The sequence below is a fragment of the Aythya fuligula genome, chromosome 3 (genome assembly GCF_009819795.1).
Source record: "Aythya fuligula isolate bAytFul2 chromosome 3, bAytFul2.pri, whole genome shotgun sequence".
In the NCBI taxonomy this organism is placed as follows: Eukaryota; Metazoa; Chordata; class Aves; order Anseriformes; family Anatidae; genus Aythya; species Aythya fuligula.
The window spans coordinates 7,714,780-7,738,091 of NC_045561.1; the positions used below are offsets into that span (position 1 = coordinate 7,714,780).

At 36.6% G+C, this 23,312-nt stretch overlaps 1 protein-coding gene across 5 annotated transcripts in view; it reads left to right on the plus strand.

The window, feature by feature from the left end:
* The window catches only part of TASP1 (taspase 1), an 80,596-nt gene that overhangs the window by 51,563 nt on the left and 5,721 nt on the right, over positions 1-23,312 (plus strand). For 2 of the 5 annotated variants that reach the window (XM_032184905.1, XM_032184906.1), the window contains exons 10-12: positions 3,092-3,202; positions 13,749-13,859; positions 17,003-17,076. In XM_032184905.1, coding sequence (XP_032040796.1) covers positions 3,092-3,202; positions 13,749-13,859; positions 17,003-17,076 — 296 coding nt within the window. Of the gene's footprint in view, positions 1-3,091; positions 3,203-13,748; positions 13,860-17,002; positions 17,077-23,312 lie in introns of those variants that run through there. The other 3 variants (XM_032184907.1, XM_032184908.1, XM_032184909.1) reach the window with 2 other exon arrangements.

The window sequence follows — 23,312 nt, forward strand, 5'->3', positions numbered from 1 at the left end:
TATAAATATGACAAAAAGAAATCAGTTTGTCTGTGGGGATGTAGAGATGTGTGATGTGTTAGTAGAATTGCAAGGCTGCTTTCCTTGTGGTTGTTCCTGGATCACATCAGTGGGCTGCAGCTGTTCTTAACCTATATTAAGTTTTGTGTCTCTTCATTATTTTTTTTTGTAGAAGACTCAATGTTATGGGAATTCTTCAATAAAGTGATTCTCTTGGGGGAAAATAAGATAATACATCATGCTAAAAAATAGCTATTGTCTTTTTGATGCCAATTTAGGGATTACTTAAATTCTGAAGTAGTAACATCTGGCTTTATTACAACTTGGAGATGCATAGGCTCATTCTTATTTTTGTTTCTCATTTGCTTGATTCAATTGTAAGCCCCATGCTTCTTACCTCATGTAGTGTATTAAATTTATCTTTAAAGTTGTTAACAGGTTTTGTTCAAGAAAAAGTCAACTTGCTAAGTTTTTGCTGTAGCATATTCTTATTTAGTCCTATTCATTACAACTGAATTTCATAATCATTACATTCTTGTTGTTTAAAAACAAATGAGGTCCAATTTGTGATCTATGGGCAAAATGCATGTTGCAGTTTTTGCATGTTCTTTATGCATTACTTTGTCTTGAATGAATAAGTATGAAATAACTCTCAATTGTATTGTGGTCGAAAGGTTTCCAGCGTGGAAGTAATGAGGCAAGGAACAGACAGACCTTCCTGTAAGCAACTGCTGAAGGATGCTGTATTGTGTGATCCTCTTGAAGATAATGTCCTAACCAGGACACTTTTCTCAGTAACTTGAGAGTTTGGCAGTGTCTGTGAAAACACTTTTTTCTTGTGCTCTCAAGAACGGCCTCCCTTTGCTGTGTTATTGTACTATTTTAGGTCTTTCAGTTTCCTCTAAATTTATACCTGGCTTTTACTCAATCAGTTTGCTATACAAAGATTTTTTTTTGGCCTTTCCATTATGCCAGTTATGTGTAGATGCAATGCCAGAGTGCCCCACTTCAAACAATTCAGTTTAATTGAATTGTATCAATCAGGATATACTGCCCATTTGAAGGAGCACGTAACTGAAGACTGAAGTGTAGGTTTGATGATGGAAGATCGTAAGATTTTGGGACAAGTACACACAATTCTTCTGCCATCTGATCCTGGGCTTATTCTCAGATTTCTAATGCTTACCTAGTGCTCCGGGGGGGGGAGGGGGGGGTTGGTTGTTCTTTTTTTAATCTTGGAAATGACGGTGAAGGAGTAAATTTTTGTTCTGTTTTCTGATATATTAGCAGTTTTTGAGAAACGGTACTTGAAAACTCATTTTGCCATGAAGGGGAAGTGTATAATTGTGTGAGGAGTAATCGGAAAGAAAGATTCTTGGAGAAGGTCGCTGTGGTAATTGGGGCTCAAAGCGGTGGCAAGAACAAGAAGCAAGTCAGCGAGCAGCTCCAAGGCATGGCGCTAGCCCTGCCTGTGTGTGTTCGTGCAGCCGTGTGCCCACGCCAGCCAGTGCTCCCAATGCAGAGCTTTGGGAAGCATGGAGATGAGGCACGCAGCAGGCCGCACTGCAGCCAGTTTGGGTTGGATTTAGTTATTCTTTCTCTGTGCCAGATCTAGGCTGGCTTCATCCAGAGTCACTCAGTTTCCTCTGTTCTGGGCTTGTTCATGCTTCCAGAAAAGGGAATGTTATCCGTGGAGACTGAGCTGCCTTTGTCTGAAGACAGCTTAGGCCTCATGTCTTACCAGCTCCAGCTCTCTGCTGTGAGAAAGCAGTTAGGTGCTTTCCAGCCCTGAATTGCCTCTGGAAGCTGCAGAGGTGTATTTAAGTAGCTCTGCACCTAAGCTAGTAAGTCCAACTGGATTATAGCTGATTGTTGTATGGAGCCAGCACAGTGCTTGCAACCTTGTGGTTAATGAGAAATTAGCTAGAAACATATAAGGATATTTGGGAATTGACTTCATTCAGCTTCTCTTTATATATTCTGGTGTCCAATGAGGTTTTAGGCCCTGGTACACACTCTGAAGTTGCAGGTCTGATCAAATTGCAGTCACCTAAATGTGGATGATTAAAACCATTGTCGTGTCACAGCTGTTAAATTAGTTGTGGCTTTCCTTTTTTCTTCACTGGATTACACTGCTGAGCTAAACTGGTGCTTGGTACGACCTCTTCTAGCTGGTTCATCTGCTTCCTTGGCACCAAGGGAAAAAATGTCAACAAATGGGAGGCACAGCAGCAGAATGACTTTCTTATGTATCTAGAAGGTATCACCAATGTGTTTTCCTCTCCAAGAATACTTTCATCCAATAAATATGTACTGCACTCTTTGACCACAGCTCTATGTCCCAAAGAACGTTACAGGAATGGAAAAGAGGATGGCAGAAAAGCAGCGGGTGTGAAAGCGTTCCTACAGAGTAGCACTAATGACCAATTCATCTTCCTCGTTGGCAAGTTTCATACAGAAAGTACTGAGGGAGTAAACGGTTGCTGGCTGGCGTTTTTTAGTTTCTTAAAGACAAGCCTTTGACAGTTACGGTAATTTTTATTCATAGTCCCATAAGCAGACACCATGTCAAAGTAACATAGTTGTAGGTAAACTCACTTATTCCTTTGTTGACAAAAGGCTGAATCAGATGGACTACATCATGCAGAGGAATTAACTGTGGCATTCACCAAAGATGATTTTGGTTTAAAGATGTCATCTTTGTAAGATTAAACTGTTAAAAATATTTGTTGTATATAATGAGCTGTATCCAAGTATTCCTGTGAGAATGACTAGTAGGTGAATTGAGAGAGAATTGCAGGATCTGGATAAAGATGACAAGTCAGAGGCAATCTTACTGTTTATTCTCTATTTAACCCTCTTTGGTTTATGACTTTGTGCAGTTAAAATTTCAGTAAGGTTGTGAGAGAAACTGCTGGCATAATTGAACTTTCTGGTGACTCAGTGTCATCCTTTTAAAAAATAATAATTAAAAAAATGTTAGATACTCTCACATGCAGCTTTTTTTTTTTTTTGCCTGTGGTGTTAATGGCAGAGTACTTTCATAGCGCTACATATATTTTGACTACTCCTAATCTTTATGTTTCCTTAGGTTGTGGAGAGCACCTTGTCCGAACCATACTGGCCAGAGAATGTTCGTGTGCTTTGCAAACGGAAGATGCCCACCAAGCTCTCCTCGAGACTATGCAAAACAAGTTCATTGGTAAGTATCTGGTGCTAATTGCCTAAGCATTTCATAGCATTGTTTAAAATACAATTAACCCTATTAAATAAACTTAAGATGCTTATTTTTACAATTTCTGTTGAAACCCTGTGTTGCAGTTGGCTTCAAATTTAGTGTTGTATTACATCTAAAGAATGTTAAATCAAACTACAGAGGAAAAAATCTAAAGGAAAACCCTTGGAAATATCTCAATTGATATGTGAGTCATAGAATACCCGGAGAAGTTTGAAGGAAGAATTTCCTGTCTGAATCATTGGCTGTAGCATACAATTGCATGCTTTAGAATTGGTGGTTTAGCAGCATTTATAAAAATTATTCATCTCATTAACCCTTTTAAATATAGCAGACCTCAAAACCACTGCCTTTTCTAATTTAATTTCTTGGACAGACAGCTTCTGGTTTGCTATTTACATTATGAAACTGATTTCTTGAAAAAGTGATGTAGACTACATTCAAGACTACTGGGGGGTAAACACATTTTTTTCTTTATATGAGAGGATTAAGTATATGTGAATGCAGATCTTGTTTTCTTCCGTCACGTTATAACGAAAATATGAACGTGAAGCTTTAAAATATCTATATGAGCTTGAACTTATGAAGATAGCATAGACTTCAATGGGAATTCTGGCATACATGTTGATTTGCATTGTCTTTATACACCTTGAAATTTTTGAAGCTTTAGTATCTACAGTTTTGACTTCGAAAATTTCTTCTGCAAAACATAGCACTTCTCATGCACTGTGTTGTAAACTTTTTTTTTTATGGTATTTTAATTAAAACGAAGAGTGACATACAGATACCTCTTTGGGACCCAGGAACTATTGCCCCTGGTCTCAGTAAGAATTGTATTGCAATTCCATTATTTCTGTTGATAACATGGAATCCTTATTGAATTCTGCTTCTGACAGCATTACATTTGACTTTTTGAGGAGAAGCTACCTCCATATTAGAAGACTTCACTTAATAATATACTGCTGTGTTGCAGTCAGTTCTAGGTGCTGTAAAAATGCAGAACAGAATAATCCTAGTATTTTCCCCAAAGAGATTATAACTGAAGCAGAACAAATGTAACTTTTTGTATTAAATTATTCCAGTGCACAAAGTCAGGGATTTAATTATCCAAGAAGTCTTTAGGAAGCATGCATGTGATAGCATCACTAATTTGTAATGTCACTCTGCAGGTTCTGTATGAAGTGACCTAACTTCAGGAAAATCAGGTCTTCAGTCTCCCTACTTTCTAAAATTATTGTGCAGTTTGTTGTGGGAATACCAAAAGAAAACATAAATAGTATATATGCTTGTTTGATTTCATGTTAACACACACAGATGCATGTACACACTCAACAGCTACTGCCTGAATAGTTCTTTAATAGTACTTCATAGAAACTGGCTGATAAAAGATAAAATAATAACAATAAAAAAAAAGTTCAGGAAATTTTTAGTTGAGGTACTTGCTAACAAAAGTGCAGTTCTCTTACTGTTTGTCCTGGTAAAGATATTTTAATGTGATCAACCAGCTTCTTTAACTCTTCTTTTTTTCCCTTTGGTTTTGGTATATTTTGCCACCAGTTTGCATAGCAGATGTTTTTGTTTTAAATGTTAACTGGCTACTATGTGACATATGAATTGTTTTCTTTGCTGAAAATGTTTGTATTGGACTTAAAAACATATTAAATATAGCTAAGTTTTTTATTATACCTGAGACTATAAATTACAGAGAAAGAGGAGCTGGACAGACAGAGATACCAGGCTAACAGTGTGATATCTAACTGCCTTGGGAAAACAGACTAAAAACAACAGAACAGGGAAAAGTGAAAAGTATGAAAGGCAGTATCAAATTCATGCTTTTCTTGGCAAACTTGAAAAAAAAGTTTTGTAGTTCCTTTTTGTAATTTCATACCTTAATTAGTGATAGGTCTTACTTGTATTTTCAGAAACTTATCACTGCAAGTTTTTGTTATCCAACAGCAGGGATGTGTATTACCTTCTCATTGGTGCTTTGGGGCAGCATTAAAGTGAAACTTTTTTTTTTTGGAAAAAAAAAAAGGAAAAAAAAAAAAAGGAAAAAAAAAAAAAGGGATGCAGCCATCTTTTTGTGTCAGTGAAGTGCTTCTGTGCCTTGGTTACAAAGGGTAAAAAGTAGTTTGTCCTCAGCTCTCCTATGAATGAAGAGGCTGAGAAAACCTCAAAGTCCAGATACATCTTGTTGTTTACATGTAACATCGTACCAAGTTTGTAGCCAGTAGTGGAATTTTGAGGAACTTGGCAGTTCTGAAGATGGAATGCAAAGTTACGTCTTGCTAATATAATGTAAGAGCTGAAAAAATGCACTGTATGTCAAACTTTAGGTTTGTACGAAATAGGGTGGTTGTATTTTCTATTTATTTCTGTAAATTTTTATAGAGGTTAATGTGTTATTCGTTATCTCAAGATGCATGGTATGATGCAGGATTTCTTACCACTGTAAAACAATAGGTTGAAACAGCTTAATAGCCTACTTGCTAATGGCATGGATTCTTTCCTTGATAGTCTTTCTTAAAGTCCTATTTTGTGGTCATGTCAAACTTTTGCCAGAATTACAATGGACCAAGGCCAAAAAAAATTAATAGCTTTAACAAAGCAGAGCTGGAATGTTTTGTCAAAAGTCAAAATGTATGTTACTTGTATTGGAGGGAGGAACAGCTGATTTTGGCAGTTGCCATCAGATTGGTGCTTCCTGTTTACAGAACTCTTCAAATCTCCACAGAGCCCTGGGAATTGTTCCAGCAAGGGAATGCCTGGCTTAAACAGTGAGTGCTGTTTAAACAGCAGGTGATGAACAAACTAATGGCAGATGTGCTTCTCTCATCCTTGCTCAGAGCCAACCAAGTGTGGATAATGCACAATTGATGGTTGAGCTGGAGGTGGGAGAAATTGAATTTCAACTTTCTGTAAGTTGACTGGGCTTGATATCTGCTGTAGAAGAATGCTAAAGGCTTGGTTCGCCGTCGAAGAATGGTGTTCTGTAAACACAAATACCTTCCATACAGAAGAACAGAGGATTTTGTTACTCATCATTCCTTTCAAATGTGGCCAAGTTTGTGGAATGTAGACTTAGAGTAAATGTTTGTGTCATCTCACTGGCGGGAAATCCAGGCTTTTAACAATGGCAGTGTTACGAATTCTGCTTCAAAGTTTCTTATAAACTATTAGAAAATAATGAGCTGAAAGACATAGGTGGAATCTGATATTTGTTCTTTCCTTAGCAGAAAAGTGTTCATCTGTTCTTGAATCTTTAAGCTGTACTTCCATCCATAAATGAGCAATGTCTGCAAAAAGGTTTTAACAGAATAATAACACTGCAACTTTATCTTTTAGAAATTTTTTGCTGAATACCTCTCTTGGGGAAGGAGTTTGGACAGTTAGGAATCACAGAGCATAAATTTCTCCATGATGAGCTGTACTTGTTGGTGGAAAAAAGCCTCATGCCACAGTTGCCAGTGACTGTTGTTACACAGGGTTATTTTTGCTATATACTGAGATGCTGCATCACTCTGAGCTTTGTAGTATCCCTTGGGGTTTGATAGCAGAGGAAGCATGCAATGGAAGCGTAATTATGCCTTCTCCACGATGCTGAGAAGAGAATGAAGTGATCCTGAAGTTTCGTGTAAAATGTTTCGTCCACTGCAAGTTTGAGATTTCAGAAGTTTGTATGGGATAATAGGACAGGTCTCTCTCTGTCCTACCTCTCTCTGTACAAAAACAAACAATAAAAAAACACCTGAAAAACTAACATGACACAGTGATGTTACACAAGGGTTTGTCCAGGCCCAGGTTGCGCTTCTTCTTATCAAGGAGATTATTTCAATTTATCAATTGAGATTTTTTTGGACAGTTGTATCCTCAGTTATTTAATTTCTAAAACTTTTACTTGTGAAGCATGAAGGTACAGGTCCTTTTTCCTTGCAGCTTCTTTAAAAATTCCAAACAGAAGTTTTAAACAACTTACTTATCATAAAATATGAAAATCTCTGGTTTCAAACAGCTTGTGCTTAAACATTGTACAAATAATAGTGCATGAAATTAAAAGCAGGTTTCATTTAGTGCTAAAGTATTCCTCTAATGTTTATTTAAATTGTTAGCTTGAAGGTTAGTATGATACATAGCAGAAGCAGAGTGGTGAACAGCTTTGTTTTAAAGGCGTGCTGTACAAATGCTGACAAAGTGCAGTGCCGTAGGTGAACTATGGACTGTTGGCCTGAGAAAATCTGAGTTTCACTCACGTTATAGCACAAGATGCAGAAGTGTTTAGCTGGGGGATGCTGTGGCGCTTAATTTGTTACCCCGCGCCACGGCCAGCTTTTAGACCAAAGTTCTGAAGGCTTTGAAAGCTGATGTAAACAGTCAAGCTGGTAATGGTTTCTCTGCTGTGTAAGAGTATGAATGTCAGACATCTGATGAACAGCTGGTTAGTCCTTCAGCTGGTAAAGTGTAAATAAAACACTTCTACTGTTAAGAAGATCTGTGCTAGACTGGATCTGTCCAGTAGCTACAAATGGGGAAAAAAGCACAGGATCAGAAATGCTCGTATTGATCGTATGCTTTGGAGTAAGTCCTCTTCATCTTGGGAGCAGATTAATTTACAGGAGACGTAGAAGAAAAAATGTCCTTTATTTATAGCGGTAGTTCCTCCAGAACAAGGCTGAATGTTGAGGCCAGTATTTAACACTTGTGAAATCTCTGTGCTCTGTCCCTGTTGGAGGCTGAAATGGGTCTCGGTGTTCAGCTATGGTTGTTCTTGCAGAACTTGAAGGGATCAGTGAATGGTGGAGCTGCTGTGAAGATCTGTTTGCTTATTTTAAAGAGACCGTTATTACAGATTAATAAGGTACAAAATATATAAATAAAAACTTGGTAATGCTTTCCATGTGTTAAATAGCATGAACAGACTAGTTGAGCTTTGAAAGAGGGAAACACGTTTTGTAAGACAATCTTGTGATCGGGGGAGGTGAGATTTAAACCCAAAATATTGAGTGATGTTCTTTGTTTGGTTTTCTACACCTTCCCTCTGGTGTGGCAAGTCAGCGCTAACATTATTAGTTGACACTGTACTTCCAGTTTTGCTTGGGATTTTTCTTACCAAATTCTTCCATGTTATGTCAGTGTAAATGGGAAGGAACAATGAGTTTCATGAGACTTAAACTGGTATTGTTAAAAGCCCTGGGTTTTTATAGCTTTGTCATTAGCAAGCTATTAGATCAAAGACAGCAATTACACTTGATTGCAATAAAAAAACAAGAATTGACTAGTGGGCATGTTTTATTTTATTTTTTACAGAATTTTTAGTTTTATAGCAAGATCTATCACTCTTTTAAGAGTACAGAGAGAGCAAAATGATGTAGAAGCCTGGGAGCCAGATTACTTTTTTCTTCTAATACGAAACCTTTATGGCTTTAATATGTATTGAAGGTCTTTATTTGCAAATTTTCTCTTTTTATTTAAATATAATTTAATACAATGTATATGAAAAATACCGTTACCTATAGTGTTGTTTTTATGTCTGCACTATTCTTTCTTTTTCTCAATGGCTTGGCTTTTAACAGAGTGATTTTTAGAACTGAATTAATGAAATATGTTCCTAATGTTTGAAGTCATAGTATTTTTGAGAATAATCAAATCGCTTTATGTGTACATTGCATGGGTTCTATTTAGAAATAAAATATAATACTAGTTTTCTATTTACAAATAAAGTACAATGCTATTTTTGTGCCAGCGTATTCAGAAACTCATTAATGGATGCACATCATTCAGCTGTCTAGAATCTTGCTTAATTAGACCTAGTCATTTGCCCTGTACGGCTGTGTTAAAGTACACTCTTTAGTGCAATCTCCAGTAAAACGTGTGCACATCCAGAAAAATCTTTGTTTTAAAAAATATTAAATATGTTTGAATTCTCCTTTCAAAACAAATGCTCTAATTGAAAAATAATGCATTCTCTGTTTTAAAGAACGTACTGTTTGGTGTGCATTTAATTTGGCTTAGAGACTGATTTTAAGGGAGGAGTAACAGTCTCACTGAATTTATTGTTGTGTGGAAAGATGTAATATTACTATAGGCAACTGATTTTACGGCCACTATTTAGAAGCTGATTCCCCACAACTTAGTAGAGTAAATTGGAGGCGCATTCTGTATTGTTGCTGGTTTTGCACTGAGATGGTTTAGCTGAAGTTGCGGATGAAATCAGTTGGAATGGATGAAGGAGCAGTCACACAATTCATTTCTGATGACTGCGGAAAGCAACCTCCAGCAGAAGTGGTGTGTGTGGGGAGATTGTGAACCATCGTGATGGTTTTACAAGTGACCATGTGTTTGTGTCTTCGTTTATTATTTGTGTTTGGAGGTGAGAAGAAGGGATGTGTTCTTGTTTCAGATGTTTTTTCTTATTTCCAAAAGAACGTTCGGTCTGCAGTTTATCATAAAATGGTGTTGAAGAATAGGAATTGGCTCTGGTTTATGCTTAAAGAAAGGAGAGAGGAGAGAGAAGTTTTCAGTAACTCATCTGAAAACACTAAATCACAGTAATGTATTGATTTGAAACTCTGTTTTGGCTCAATTTCTATTGCTACAGCTCTGTATGATGGCTAGCTGCAACAAGAAAATCAATGTAATCTCATTTTCATTGTTGCGCAGTAGTATATTGGTCAGCGTGCTGCAAATGAGGATAGCCTATAGGTTCTGGGGTTGTCTTAGATTTTGTGCACTGCTGGAGAAGTAATGGTGTGTCTCCATCTGTGGGAAGAAGATAACACTTCCCATCTTCTTTGCTTTGCACAGCACAAACTTTTAAAACATTCCCTGTTTTAATACTGTGTTCAAATTGCTGACGACCGGTCACTCTAAGCCAGTGACTTTTACTCATCTCTGTACCAACCCAGTACCACGGTTTTGTTTACTCCTTACCAAGTTAGTGCAGGAAGGCCTGGTCTCTTGGCATGCTGTTCACTGCAGTAGCCAACTTCTGTCTTTGCTCCAATTTTGCTATTCTTATACAAGCCACCTTCCTGCTCATCTGATGTGTTTTTATGAGAACTAAAGTTAAAACTGTACTTGATCACACTTTTATCTCACACACAGCTATTGAATTAATCCTTTTTTTAAAAATATTTGAAATGACAATAGAGTGGCAGTTTGCTCCAGAAAATGCTAAATTAATACATTTAATTTTATAAATGTTGAGTGTTTAGCATGGAATTCATAGCTTTTGAATCTTGTGAACTGGTAATGAAGCTTCCATGGTAGATAGTCACTGAAGGATGGAAGTTGGTTTGCAGAAACACTTGTTTATATATTTAAGGCAGTACGATAGGGAGAATATATAAAGTAAAAAAGGAGATATGCACTTGCAGAGCTGGGATTTTCATGACTGTAGTTCTGCAAGTATAGGTAGAGCATTTCTCTATTCAATATTTCTCTATTGTAGGCCTACAAATTTGTCTTGTGTGCTTAAAGCTCCAGTTCCAAATTATTTTTAAATCCTGTTTTAAAAAAAAAATCATAAAACACGTGCTTTGAGTACTTTTCTCATTCTGTACTCCACTGAAGAAAATAAATTAACACAGCTTAGGGAACACAAAACAAACAAACAAAAAACCTTCTAGTTGCAATGACTTTGACCATAGCGTGCCTTATAGCCTAAATAACTTTAGCAATTGAGTATAAGTTTAGGTCTGCAACCCAAGTTCAGGTTAGGACATTGTATTCGAAGTAGACAATTTTCTGAAGTAAAGATTAAAGGACACGTCTCCTATGAAGAAAATTGCTTATTTGCTTCATTTACTTGAAGAAATCAAAACACATACTTAACCAGCATTTGGTTAATGCAATGAAAGTGTGTAAAATATAAAATACATTTGATGTCTTGGAAATTGTAGAATAAAAGATTTTGATTTGGGTGGTAAAACTCTTCACAACTTCTTAAGTCTTGTGTTTGTATTTTAGTCAACCGTGTTTTCCTGTTTTATTATCTATTATAGTATGATTGGCTGCATTCCTGCTTCACAGCGATGTGGCTGCAGTTGATGAGCAATGCCATAGCACATAGCAATAATTCTTGTGCAAAGCGAGTGGCACTTCATTGACAGTATCTCTCATAGCGTTGGGTCAGATTAGACGTACCTGTTTATTAAGCATGGTACTTTTGTTATCTTCCTGTAATTTGGACATCTGTTGTAATGACCATCTTGTATCACTTCCGAATAAGGCTTCTCCTCTTGAGAAGGAATGTGGTAAGACTTAAAGTTTTCCCTACAGAAAAGCTTGAAGTTGGTTCTTATTGTTTTTGACAATTTGCATTAATGGAGTAATTTGAATCATAGGAATAGCTGTGGGCAAATTGAAGGGGGCTGATGAGTAGGTTTGCTCTGAAGTTCTTGTGGCCAGCAAAGCCTTTTACAGTGTCTGTACATTAGCTGTAGTATACTAATTCATGTAAAAGAAAATAATTGAAAAGAAATATATGAAATGCTTGTTGCAATTGTATATTCAAGTTTAAATTGCAATTTATTACAAATGTGTGACTATGGTCTACTTGGGCTTAAGTGCAAGAACTTGGTTAATTTTATGGCTCAAGGCATTTTAAATCATGCCATTCTTTTCACATTTAAAACTATAGGAATCTCATTTCAAATTAATAACCAAAAAAAGAATACTTAGACTTGATTCAGCTAACTTTAAAAGTTTTCCAGCTTCTGATAGAAGTTTTTTTTTCTAGCATATGTCTTAAATTAACAATAGAAAAGCCACTTTAAAAAGTAGGAGATTTTTTGGCTTTTCTGCTAATATCTGTAAAACAGCAAGAAAGACCATCTATAGCAGCTTGATCATGTCTTTCTACAAAGTGCTTTAAATTGGGAAGAATGAATACATTCTAAAAGTGACCCAGATTTGCTTGATTTTTTACTTATGTGGCCATCTTTATGTTAATTACATTACAGAGGGAACTAAATATTGAGACTTTTTTTTTTTTTTTTTTTTTTATCTTGACACTCAATTTTTCTTTATTGTATCTTCTTTGCTCCAAGAACAAATGGTTTTGTACTCAAATGTAATTTCCAATTTTTATTTATTCAGTGTAGTTCTTCTTTGCCTTTTTGATTACTGGTATATTGTGCCATGATTCATTTTCTTGGAATCACTGTATTTCTCCACAAGTTATTTAAAAAAAAAATAGAAGTTTGAATATATAAAGCAAAATTCAAAGTGCTAGTAACTGTTTTTGAGAATCGTAGTTTGAATCTGGAGTGATACTGAAGACACACAAAGCATGTAACAAACGAATCGTAGTGTCTGTACGTTCACTAGAATCTGAGAGAAGGACTTCTGGTCGTTGACAAGCAGTCAACTTCCCAGACATAACTTTTGAGACGTGAAACCTTGTTTGTGTCTTTGCCTGCTACGGGTGAGGACCTCGGGGAGCGTCTGTGGTTTTGACAGCGACACCTTAAAAGCCTACAATTTGCTGTCCCAAATACATTTCTAAAGATCATTAATGAATAATGCCACCGAGAATTAAAAACTAAAGAGGATAAAGAGAATAGGAATAGAGAAATTAAACAAGTTTCGGAGATATTCATCAAAATTAATAGGTTTCAAAAGCTCAACAGCTGAGCTTAATTTCTAGTTCTGCTAAGTGTATCTCAGACTGTTGAATCACTATTTTTTCTATGCAAAAAAATAGTTTCTTTGCTCTTCAGCTGTCTGTGCAATGGCAAAATACAGTGAAAAATTGTGATCCATATTATATTGATTTGCCTGAAGAACAATGTTCATGCAGTTTATCTAATGTCAGTTTTGGCAGGGGGCTTCAGGGAGGCTTACTAGGTCTTATAGAGCAGTCTGAAGTTGGAGTGTTCCATGACTTAGGCTGACCATCTTTTGCTGTCTCCTCTTCTGTGAATAGTATTTGATCTGCTATTAATGTAATGAAAACTTGTGACTCATGCTAAAATCACACTGTGTTCTAAATTTCAACTTTGAGATGTTTAGATATCTATTGCTTATAGGTAAAAAAAAAAAAAAAAAGTAGCAGAAGCACAAGAAGGTAGTGGCATAGAAAGTTTTTCTAATTCAGAGTTTTGGGTTATTTCCTTCCAAAGATAAGAAAGGGTGTAAAGTGCTTGGGAAGTGGTGAGCATAGTTAATCACTACTTGTGCTTTAAGTACTTTTCTCTTGCTTGAGTCTGGTGTTTTCCGTTCTGGTTTGAATAATGAATTTTCAAGCTTCCATTTTAAAACCGCCATGGGAATTTTCAGTGTTATCTTTGCCATTAATCCAGTACAAGACCAAGCTTTCATGAACCATCAAATCTTTTTAGAAAGCTACTCATTAGAAATGCTAGAAAAATTAAACTGCTGCTTTTGTAAAAGCACTGGATGACCTGACAGTGTTTTCAACCCTTACTGATAAAATTAAAGAGGAACGTCAAATAACAAAATATCCAAGAAACTAATCCTACTGCAAATAATTCTCCACAACAATTTTGCCCAGGCTCACCTTTTCTAGCCAATGAAGATGGTGTACTTGGAGGTGTGATAGTTCTTCGGTCTTGCAGGTGTTCAGCAGAGACTGAATCGTCACAGGAAAAGCCAACTTTACTAGGTAAGAAGTTTTACTCATTTTTACTTTAGGTTGGTGCTAACTCAAGGTAATAGCTGAAATAAAAATTACTGTTTGCCATAGTTTAAAAGCCACAAGTTAATACAGTTACACAAGGTAATGCGTGCGTTAATTCAACGTTATTCTTGTATTATGCCTTGCTGGTTTGCGTTACAAGACTTTGTGTACATGAGATACTGAGTACTACTTTGTCACTCAACTTGAGCCTGATTGTATCGCTCCCCAGAAAATAGCTTTTTAATGTTATATTTTTGGAGTTATTACTTGAATAGCGTGTCTTTTTGAAGAAGACTATTAAATAGCATTTAACAATTATCCTACTATTGTATTTCAACTATTTGAAAGCCAAGATGGTCTCATGCTGACTCCTGAAGCAGGACATGGAGTTGCTAAAAATAGAAAGAATGTTGTAAGTTTGATTTACAATTTTAAAATTTAAGAATGGAATAATTGTGACATTATTGATCTAGTGGAAAGTATCCCAGCACATAAATTCTACCACTAAAAAGGAGTTAAGAAAATGAAAATACAAGTTTGATTAAACAAGAACAAATAAGATCAGCTTAGCCATGAATTTCTTATGTATGGAAAGGAGAGTAATGTTTTCTATTTATTTAATATTTGACTTACATGTAAGAAAACATGTTCCTATTAAAGAAGATTTTCCTCAAAAATTTACAAAGAAAATTCCCCATGATTGTAAATAAAGACTTGATTGTTCTTTTTCTTTCCACTGAAATAAGATTCTTGCAGCACGGCTTATTCTAAACATGTTTTTTCTTTAGTGCAGAAATTTTCTGCCTTATAATATATGCTGAGTTAATCTGTAATTGAGTATGTGTAGCATATGTGTTGTTTGGACTGAAGATAAGTTGTGTGATACTGAACAGTTTGGTGTATAGAATAAAAAAATCGTTTGTCTCTGTTACAGGGATGATCTTTTTATGTTTTTGAAACTATTGAAACCATTTGCAAGAAAGTGATTTATTAAATAGTTGAAAATGTTGGAAATGTCCTCAGAGCAAGTATGTAATTTAGGATTTTTATTGTAGTTCCATTACTTTTATTAGTTAGCAATAATCACATTGCATGCTAGTATATGGTATTTTTGGTGGACAATGTAGAAGGAAAAAAATTCTTAACTTAAAAAAAAAAAAAAAAATGCCTAGAGTTATCAAAGGCAAAGAAGTATTTTGAGGGTATTTGACCTGAACTGTTACTCAACTTCTCAAAATTAAAAGATAAAATAAATTTTGTCTGAAAAAAAATGCTTTTATCAGCTGTTGAACCATTAGGGTGTTAGGGAGGGGTAGGCGTCATCAAACGCAGTTACATTGCACTGAATATGTGTCACTGCAAGTTTTTGACTAGCCTTTGGCAATATCAGTCACAAATCTACTACAGGGGAGCGAATCGCATACCTAAACAAAGTTCATTTTTCTTTTATGGTGATATCTGCACATCTGTCAGAATCTTCCAGTCTGCTGGGATTGTCCAAACTTTGATCTTCTGCTGAGGGTTAATTGCTATGCAAGGAAAAATGGTTCAAAGGATAAGCATGCTCGGCATGCTATGACCTTCGTCAATCATATTAAAGGACCGTGAGGAATAGCAACGAAGGAGCTTTAAAAATCATTTAATCATGCTTTTTACAGTATGTGAAAGTCTTTCAGTAATAAAATACGTGAAAAAAGCTTTTCATGGTATCATATTTAATTCTTGTAAGACTACTCTTGTAATCCAAGAGAAAAATTTTTACTTCAGTGCAATTTTTAACTCCTTACAGTATATACCCTAAATTCTGATGAACAACTCTTTCCCTCATCCAAATTATGGACTTCATGACAGGAAAGAAAAATGTCTGTGAATAAAGCAAGAAAAATACTTGGTGGTAATTTATAGAACTCCATTAGATGAGAACTAATACGAATAATGTGTTCTTTGTCTGAACTTTGTAGGAGTGCATGTATGCATCAGGGAATTAAAGATCACTGCACAGGGCTGTTTAAGACTGATAAATCAGACCACTTTTAAATTTCAGAACAACACATTGCTTGATTAACATGCTATAAGGGTACACGTTACCAGAGTTTAGTTTTCTAAATCACTATTGCTACAAACGCAGAACTGTTTGTAACGTTTGTATTCTACATTAGCTGTGAGTACATGGTACCACGGAGCTGATGCTGTATATAGCTGGTGCTGGAGGTCAAGGTGATCAGATTTGAAAGTGCATTGATGTGGAGGCCAAGAACAAAACAGGCTGATTTCTTCTCTTCTTTCTTCTCTTACCTTTGGTGTTTCATGCTCCTTACTCTCTCCCCAAAGCGAAGGGGTGATAGTATCTGCTCTTGATATCATTCAGTATACTTTCAGGATCAGGTCCTGCTCTGAGTTTGCCAGGCATCTTTCTTGCTTATTGTGCAGGATTATTCTGGTTCCATCCAACGTCTCTCCTGCTGCTTCTGCAGGATTATTTCTCTTTCACCAGGCATCTTTGTATGTCTTCAGTTCTGTCTTGCAGAGTTCACTAATTCTGCATGCTTTCCTGTATCCACTGTACCACAAATCTCTGTTTACCCCTTGGTGTTTGCATGTATTTATGCTAATTTCTGTGAAAAAATGCTTGATACAGGTTATTTTTGGATAGTCTTACAATTCTACAGAATCCTTGTACACCATCTGAGCTTACACTTTGTAGAGGGCTTGTGTCTGAGTTCAAGGCAAGCAAATGCAATTTATATCTGCTTCTACTTTATGGGTGGAACCAGCCTCTGCTTTAGAAGTTAATCGTATCTTTTAACTTCATTCACAACTTTTATATTTCTCATCTTGGAGGCTTCTTATTGTTGAAGTAACTTTCTCATCCTGGGTATTAGTTCTGCAGTGTGTGACTACAGGAAAATCTTGTTTGGTTGGTAGCTGTTTCTTTTCTTTTGAGATTAAATTATTCTGGTAAGTAGTTTTTATTCTTTGAGTTTTGTAAGACCCTGTTCATTTCTTTCTCCTTTCTCTGTCTTTATTTTAAGCTAATTTTTTTTTCTCAAGATTCCAGTCTTGTTAAATTACATCTTATATTTTTTTAAAAAATGCATTTTTATGACTTCTTGCATTTTCCTTTATAGTGGAATTTCTGTGGAGCCATACAACAGAGAGCATGTGTGTAGGATATATGTCTGCACAGGATGGCAAAGCTAAGGTAAGCCATGAGGAATAGGTTGTAATACAGTAGAATGGGTGCAGAAGTTAAGGAGAATTTAAATAACAAAATACATAAAAATTCTATCTTGAAGAGAAGGGAAAAAGTAACAGGTGCAGAAGAAATTAAATGTATTTATTGATTGGGCCTTTCTGATTCCCCTTCCTTAATTGCAGCAGTTAAGAAACCTATGCTAACATATGTATTATGTCAGGAAAAGGTGTCACAAACATATTGTCATTCCTTCTGCTGTCGGTAATTGTATTTGAATAATTTTATCCAGCTTCATTCAGTTACACTCCTTATCTAGGGCGGTACACTGTTTTTCTGTGGGTGTTTCTTCCTTCAGATAACAGAATTGCAACATCATCAAAGAAGAAGGGAGAGGATATAAAACAAACTTGGAGCTAGTTCCTAGAACAGCCTCTGTTATATACAATCTGGATGTTAACATCCGTGTTTTCAGTTTCTTGGGGACTATTTACTTTTTTTTTTTTTTTTGAATGAGAGAAATAATATATTAAAACTGAGTTTAGCAATGGGAACTAGGAAAGTCTTTAATGTCAAATAGTAGAGGTTAACCAAGAAGGATGAGAGCCACCTATGCTTAGGCAAATACAGTACTGAAGGGAGAAGGCAGCTACTGTGATGGAGGGAGAGGACTATAAAAACAAAATCTTTCTCTGTCTTTTTTTTTGGGGGGGGGGGATGGGGAGGCGGGCAGGGGAAGGAAGCTGTATTTCATTTGTGAGAGAAATATAAAAAAGAAATACAAAAGAAGGAAATTGACATCAGATAATTTTACACACCAAAAGTGGTGTAACATGCTGGTTGTAGCATTGGGAACAGATGTGTTACTTTGAGGAGAAAAATGTATAGAAAAAAAAATACAAAAATGCCCTAGAAGGAGAAGGAGATAAAAAGCTGGTGAAGGTAATGCTGGTAGAGGTGTTAAAGTACTCTCTTTCACAGCATATGTCAAGTTCCTTCCAGCTGCGTATGGAACAGGACATGTTTTTACTTGTTTTCTTAATATATATTTTAGATTTTCTTGGAAAAGAATCTAAACTCAAACTAAAAGCTCAGACTGAACTAAGTAAAGCTCATTCAAGCTCAGCTGTGGATGTGCTAGTATTCATCGGTTAATGCAGAAGTCACGGTATGGAGTTCACAGTGAAGGAAGGAGGATTTCTAGAATGCACAGTATTAAATTATTACAGAGTGCACACCTGCTTCTTGCTTGCATTATAACGCTCCAAAGCTGTGTCCAAGGAAATACTCTGTTTGTTCCTGGTAGTGTCTGTCTAATTAATGAATAAATGCTAAATATGAAATCTGTCTGGTAATGAGTACTAGCATGACAGTGCCATGCCCAGAGATGTTTTCCTACTCACAGTTGCAACATTTGACATCTGGTGTGCATTGTTTTCATACTGCTGGTAAATTCTCCAGCTGGTAATCTTGATTGCGCTGACAGACACAGCTGCTCCTCTTGGTTCACTTTTAAATTATGTTTTTGACCTTCATTGAAGAGTTAATCCCCCTCCCTTTCTTCCTCCTTTGAGTCTGTGGCCACAAATGCTTTCCAGAGAAAAACCACAAATGCTTTTGCTGCTGACTTCTATTGATCAAAAAGAGTCTTCTGTCATAAAAGCTGGAATTTTATTCTGCTACAACTAGGGCTAAGTTATAGATGGAAAACTGGGCTTGAAATAGAACACAATGTATTGTAAGTTAAAAAAAAATAAATCTTTTTTATTTTCTTTAATAGAATAACTGTTTTGGAACAGTTAATTTTGAGTGCTTGCCATGAAAAAATAAGGGTAGAAGAATTCATAAAAGCATAAAATATCACTTGTTTATGAGTACCATAGCAAAATCATCAGGCTGCAGCTTGTAGGGAAGCATGTTGCTTTCCTGTTTATGTAGGGGGGGAAAGAGCTTCAGTTCTTGTTTCTTTCATCAGTTTAGGACTCAAGTTTTATTCTTAAACCAAGGGATTGTCACGGTGGCTGATTTTGGGCTGTTTCAATTTAATGAACATGAAAGCAGATATTGTCACAGCAAGGCTTTTAGAAAGTGAGAAGGTTTTTAAGTGCCTAGTGTTATGAATTAGACTACTATTAGAATCATAATTATATAACTGGGTATGTACTTAAGAAAAAAAAGGTCCTGCTGTATAGTCTTGGTGTGTTTCTTTGTGCATTGGAGGCTAATGTGTTTCATAATAGTATCTAGAAAATGGTCATTGTGAATTTGATGCTAAGAGGTAGCAGAGGTCTTTCTTACAAGGCAAGACACTGCACTCTGACCAGCTGGATACCAGCTCACCTACAGAAACTGGTACACTTGAGAGGCAGAAACATACTCAACCATTTAACTATCAACAAGTCCCTAAAAGAAAAGTGAGGCAGGAAAGCGGGATCAGAGGCTTGAAATGTTTTGTACGTCCTGACCTGCTGGTGCCTCTGGCTTTTAGCGCTGTGAGCTCTCCAAGTACTGATCTGGAGGCAGCCTTGCAACAGGAGTTTATTTCCTTCCGATTTGGGAACGGCTGGGCTCTGCAGCCAGCCCGCTCACCTCCAAACAAGACTGCTTGTATGCTCACGTGCCAGCCTGAATGCATGAAGTGGCTGAGCCTGCAAGATCTGGAGAACAGTTTTGCACTGACTAATACTTGTTCGATTTAAAGCGTGCTTTGCGGAAAGGCGTCCGGTCCTTTTTGTTGGAAACCAGTTTTCTGGAGAAGTCATTGCTTCCTGTTGAAACGCTGGTTTAAAATTTGGTTGAAATTTAACAATAGTGTGAAGGCTTGCCAGATGAGCTAAGTTCACACCTGACTGCTGATGCACTCATCTCTGGTTGTGTCCTCTGTTACTTGACTTTAGCTCTCCCTCAGAGTGAAAGTATTTCAGCTCCTCCAGCACTGACAGTGGCAGTAATGTCATCTTTGCTACCTGCAGAGTAGCTGCATCTGACCTCCTTCTGGTCCCTGGAACCCTTACAGCACTGCCGCAAGTAGCTCATCAAAGCACATGCTTGCTGGTTCAACATTGTACTCTGTTTTGTCATCCCTTTCAGCACTAGCAGCTTCATAATCATTCAGCCCCATTGTTTGTCATACACTGGATGTGGAAGGAAACAAACTTTGACTTTTTAAAGTATACTTCTTGGAACTAACCTATACCACCTATTGCTACAACTTAGGCAGGGACTCTCAGCTTCAATGAGCTTCAGTGATGGATATATTCTATTTTAGCAGTTGCCACTGCATTTGAGATGTAAATGGAGAACAGGAAGGAAAGGAGGTTTGTGGATAATTACAAATTACTTGACTCCTCTGAGCTGCTGCAGTCTTTGTATCTTATTCTTTGTCTGCTTTGATCCTAGAATGCTGCAAAGGATAAGTTCTTCAGTCTCAAGTGACAATACAACATTTTCCAGTAACATAAGCACACATATAAACTGCATCTCTTGAAGATTCTGGTTATGGGCAGGCAGTATTTCTTTGATATAACACCGTATATTTTTGCATAATCAAACAGGAGCCCTTGTAGCCCTGGCAGGGTCTGCAGTGTATTTGCACACATGGGGCCCACAGCATTTTGTGCCCACAAAGTAGAAGTGAGTGGCATGTGCCACAGGACTTCTTTTTTTCCTGGATACCCCAAATTTCTTGTATTATCTTAGTGATTTAGAGCAGTTGGTGGTGGATGATATTTTTGCTTGAAAATAGGGACTTCCTCACTGTTTTTTTCAGTAGTGTTTCGAGACCAGGCGCTTTCTTTCAAGTGAAAATTCCAATCTCAATACCAACAATATGCAGTTCTGGTGCTATGTTATCCATAAGGATTTGAAATAATTTGTCAGCTCAGTATGGTTCTTAGCAGGGATATGATGAGTTAATATGTGATCTATGTATAATTGTCACTTACTTCTGCAATTATTGCAAATACTGCAATGCTTTTGAGATATTGTTGTAGTTCAACTTTTTACATTTCAGTATTTCTAATAGCTAGATGAGCTAGACAACTAGTTTCTAAAAATCTAGCTGTAATATTGAATGTCGTCCAGATTCAGTTGCCAGTTTAAATCTTTCTTTGGCACATATTCAGTTCATGAATTAGTAAGCTGTATGTTGTAGCAGGTTTTAATGTTGCAAAACTATGTATGCCATTCTTTCCATTTTCTAATGAACCAAATTCAAGTTGCTTTGCAAGATGGGGGGAACTGTAGAGGAGAGTGTTGTGTGTTGCTGTGTTTGGAAACACACATTAGCAGCAACTGAAGTCTACACCAAATGTGGTTGTAATATGCAAACAGAAACTTTATCTTTGACAGCTAATTTCATGTTCCAGTATGAAGAAACATAGTGGATGGGGAGACCGTTTCCAATTCAATCTTCTTGTTGAGATTAAGCATTATAATCAGATTTATATGACTTTGCTAACACTGTAAAATTTAGCAAAAATTACTTCCCTCTATGGTGTTAAACTAATATTTATGACAAACACCAATTGTAGTGATTGTTGTCAAGTTTTCTGATGATAAGCTGTGTTTTACATGTGAATAAAAGGTTTGTGAAAGCCTTTTGTGAGGAGAAGGGCAGCTATCCAGTGCTCATTGGGTGAAGAAATACATCTTGGAAGAATCCAAATATTAATTTGAAAATTAGTGGAAAGATTTAACAAACCTGTTTAGTTAACAGAAATACTAAGGCAAATAATTTGGTCATTCATTTCAGGCTACAGAGACGGTCTTTTAACTTCATGAGACAGGAAAAGTATATGTCACTGTTATCCTTTTTTTTTTTTTTTCTTTAATCTGCACTCTTGTCTGGAGACTAGGGAATCGTTCAGAAATTTTTACTTGAAAATAACTCTGCATACAGTAGAGCATCCAGTTCTCTCATAAAAATAAGGTATTTATACTTGTTGGAAATAACCTTCAGTGCTGAGATACCAGTTAAAATATTTGGCTTACAGAGCTTCACGGAAATTATGGACTTTGAGATGGGAAGATAAGTTCAATTTATTGGGTTGAGTTCTTACATAAAGCCAGAAGTTCTGGAACTTTCCTCAGATTTGGCTGTTATATCGCAGAGCAGAGGAGATTATGTATCCAGGTATGCAAATATAAATATAATGACCTGACTTAGCACCTGCAATTCAGAATAGTAAAGATCATGTCTTAAAACATACATGTACATGTATGGCAGTATTCTAAATACCTGTACAATTGCCTGGAGAGGTGAGCTGAACAGATGATGGGTTGGTACATAGCTTTAGATGAAACGTGTATGAATGATACGAAGAGTTTAAAATACTTTAGTTTTCATCTTTCTGAAAATTTCATTTGTTTCTAATGCATTACACTAAATTTTTTAGATGCACCAATTGTGTATATTAATGTATTTAACCCACAGAATGAATTTTAGCTTGGAAAACTGTTAGCTTCCTAAGAAACCTGTGTGTAGGACCATTACAACGAGTACCTGAGAGCCAGAAGCACGCCATCAGTATGACTGTCTTGCCCACAGGGACAGTCCTTCTGGAGCACCTCCCGCCCCATTATTTTTTTTTTCCTGCCAAGAGAGAGCTGTGTGTGGGATATTGTGATAGCAGCAGGTGCCAGTATTTTTCAGGGCATCCTCTCCTGTCAGATGGCAGGCATGCATTCAGACTGTGATGGAGGAGAGCCTCCCAGGAGACGGAGCAGCAGAGGATGGCTGGTGCCACCAGAATGGGCTATTACTGCCTAGAGAAGAGATCAAGAGTGGGTGCAAATGGTTTTCATGGTGGAAGTGTATACCCAGCTAGAAAGCTTGTAGACATCTGAGTAATTCTGAGTTTCTAACAGATATATGGGTTTGGTACTCCTTTTGTTTAAGGAGTAAGATGGTAGAAAGCAATTTAATTAAGTACATGATGTCCTCAGTCTCTGTTTCATTATATTTCATCTCAATAGTGTAATGAATGGAAAAAGTTTGTTTTATACATTATTCTGTCCAAAGCACATCCTGAGCATGTAATAAGAAGGCTAAACACATGAAGTACTCCCTTGACTTGCTTAAGAACTGAATGTGCTGCCATCTGGTAGTTGTGCTCTGTTCTCTTGGCAGTATTTGGTTGACTTCAGTTTTCTCATGCAGTGCTGTCTGTCTTTTGGCTTAAGCATTATATTAATTCTACACTGTATCTATGCTTTTAATGAAAAAAATGAAGCTGTTGTGACAA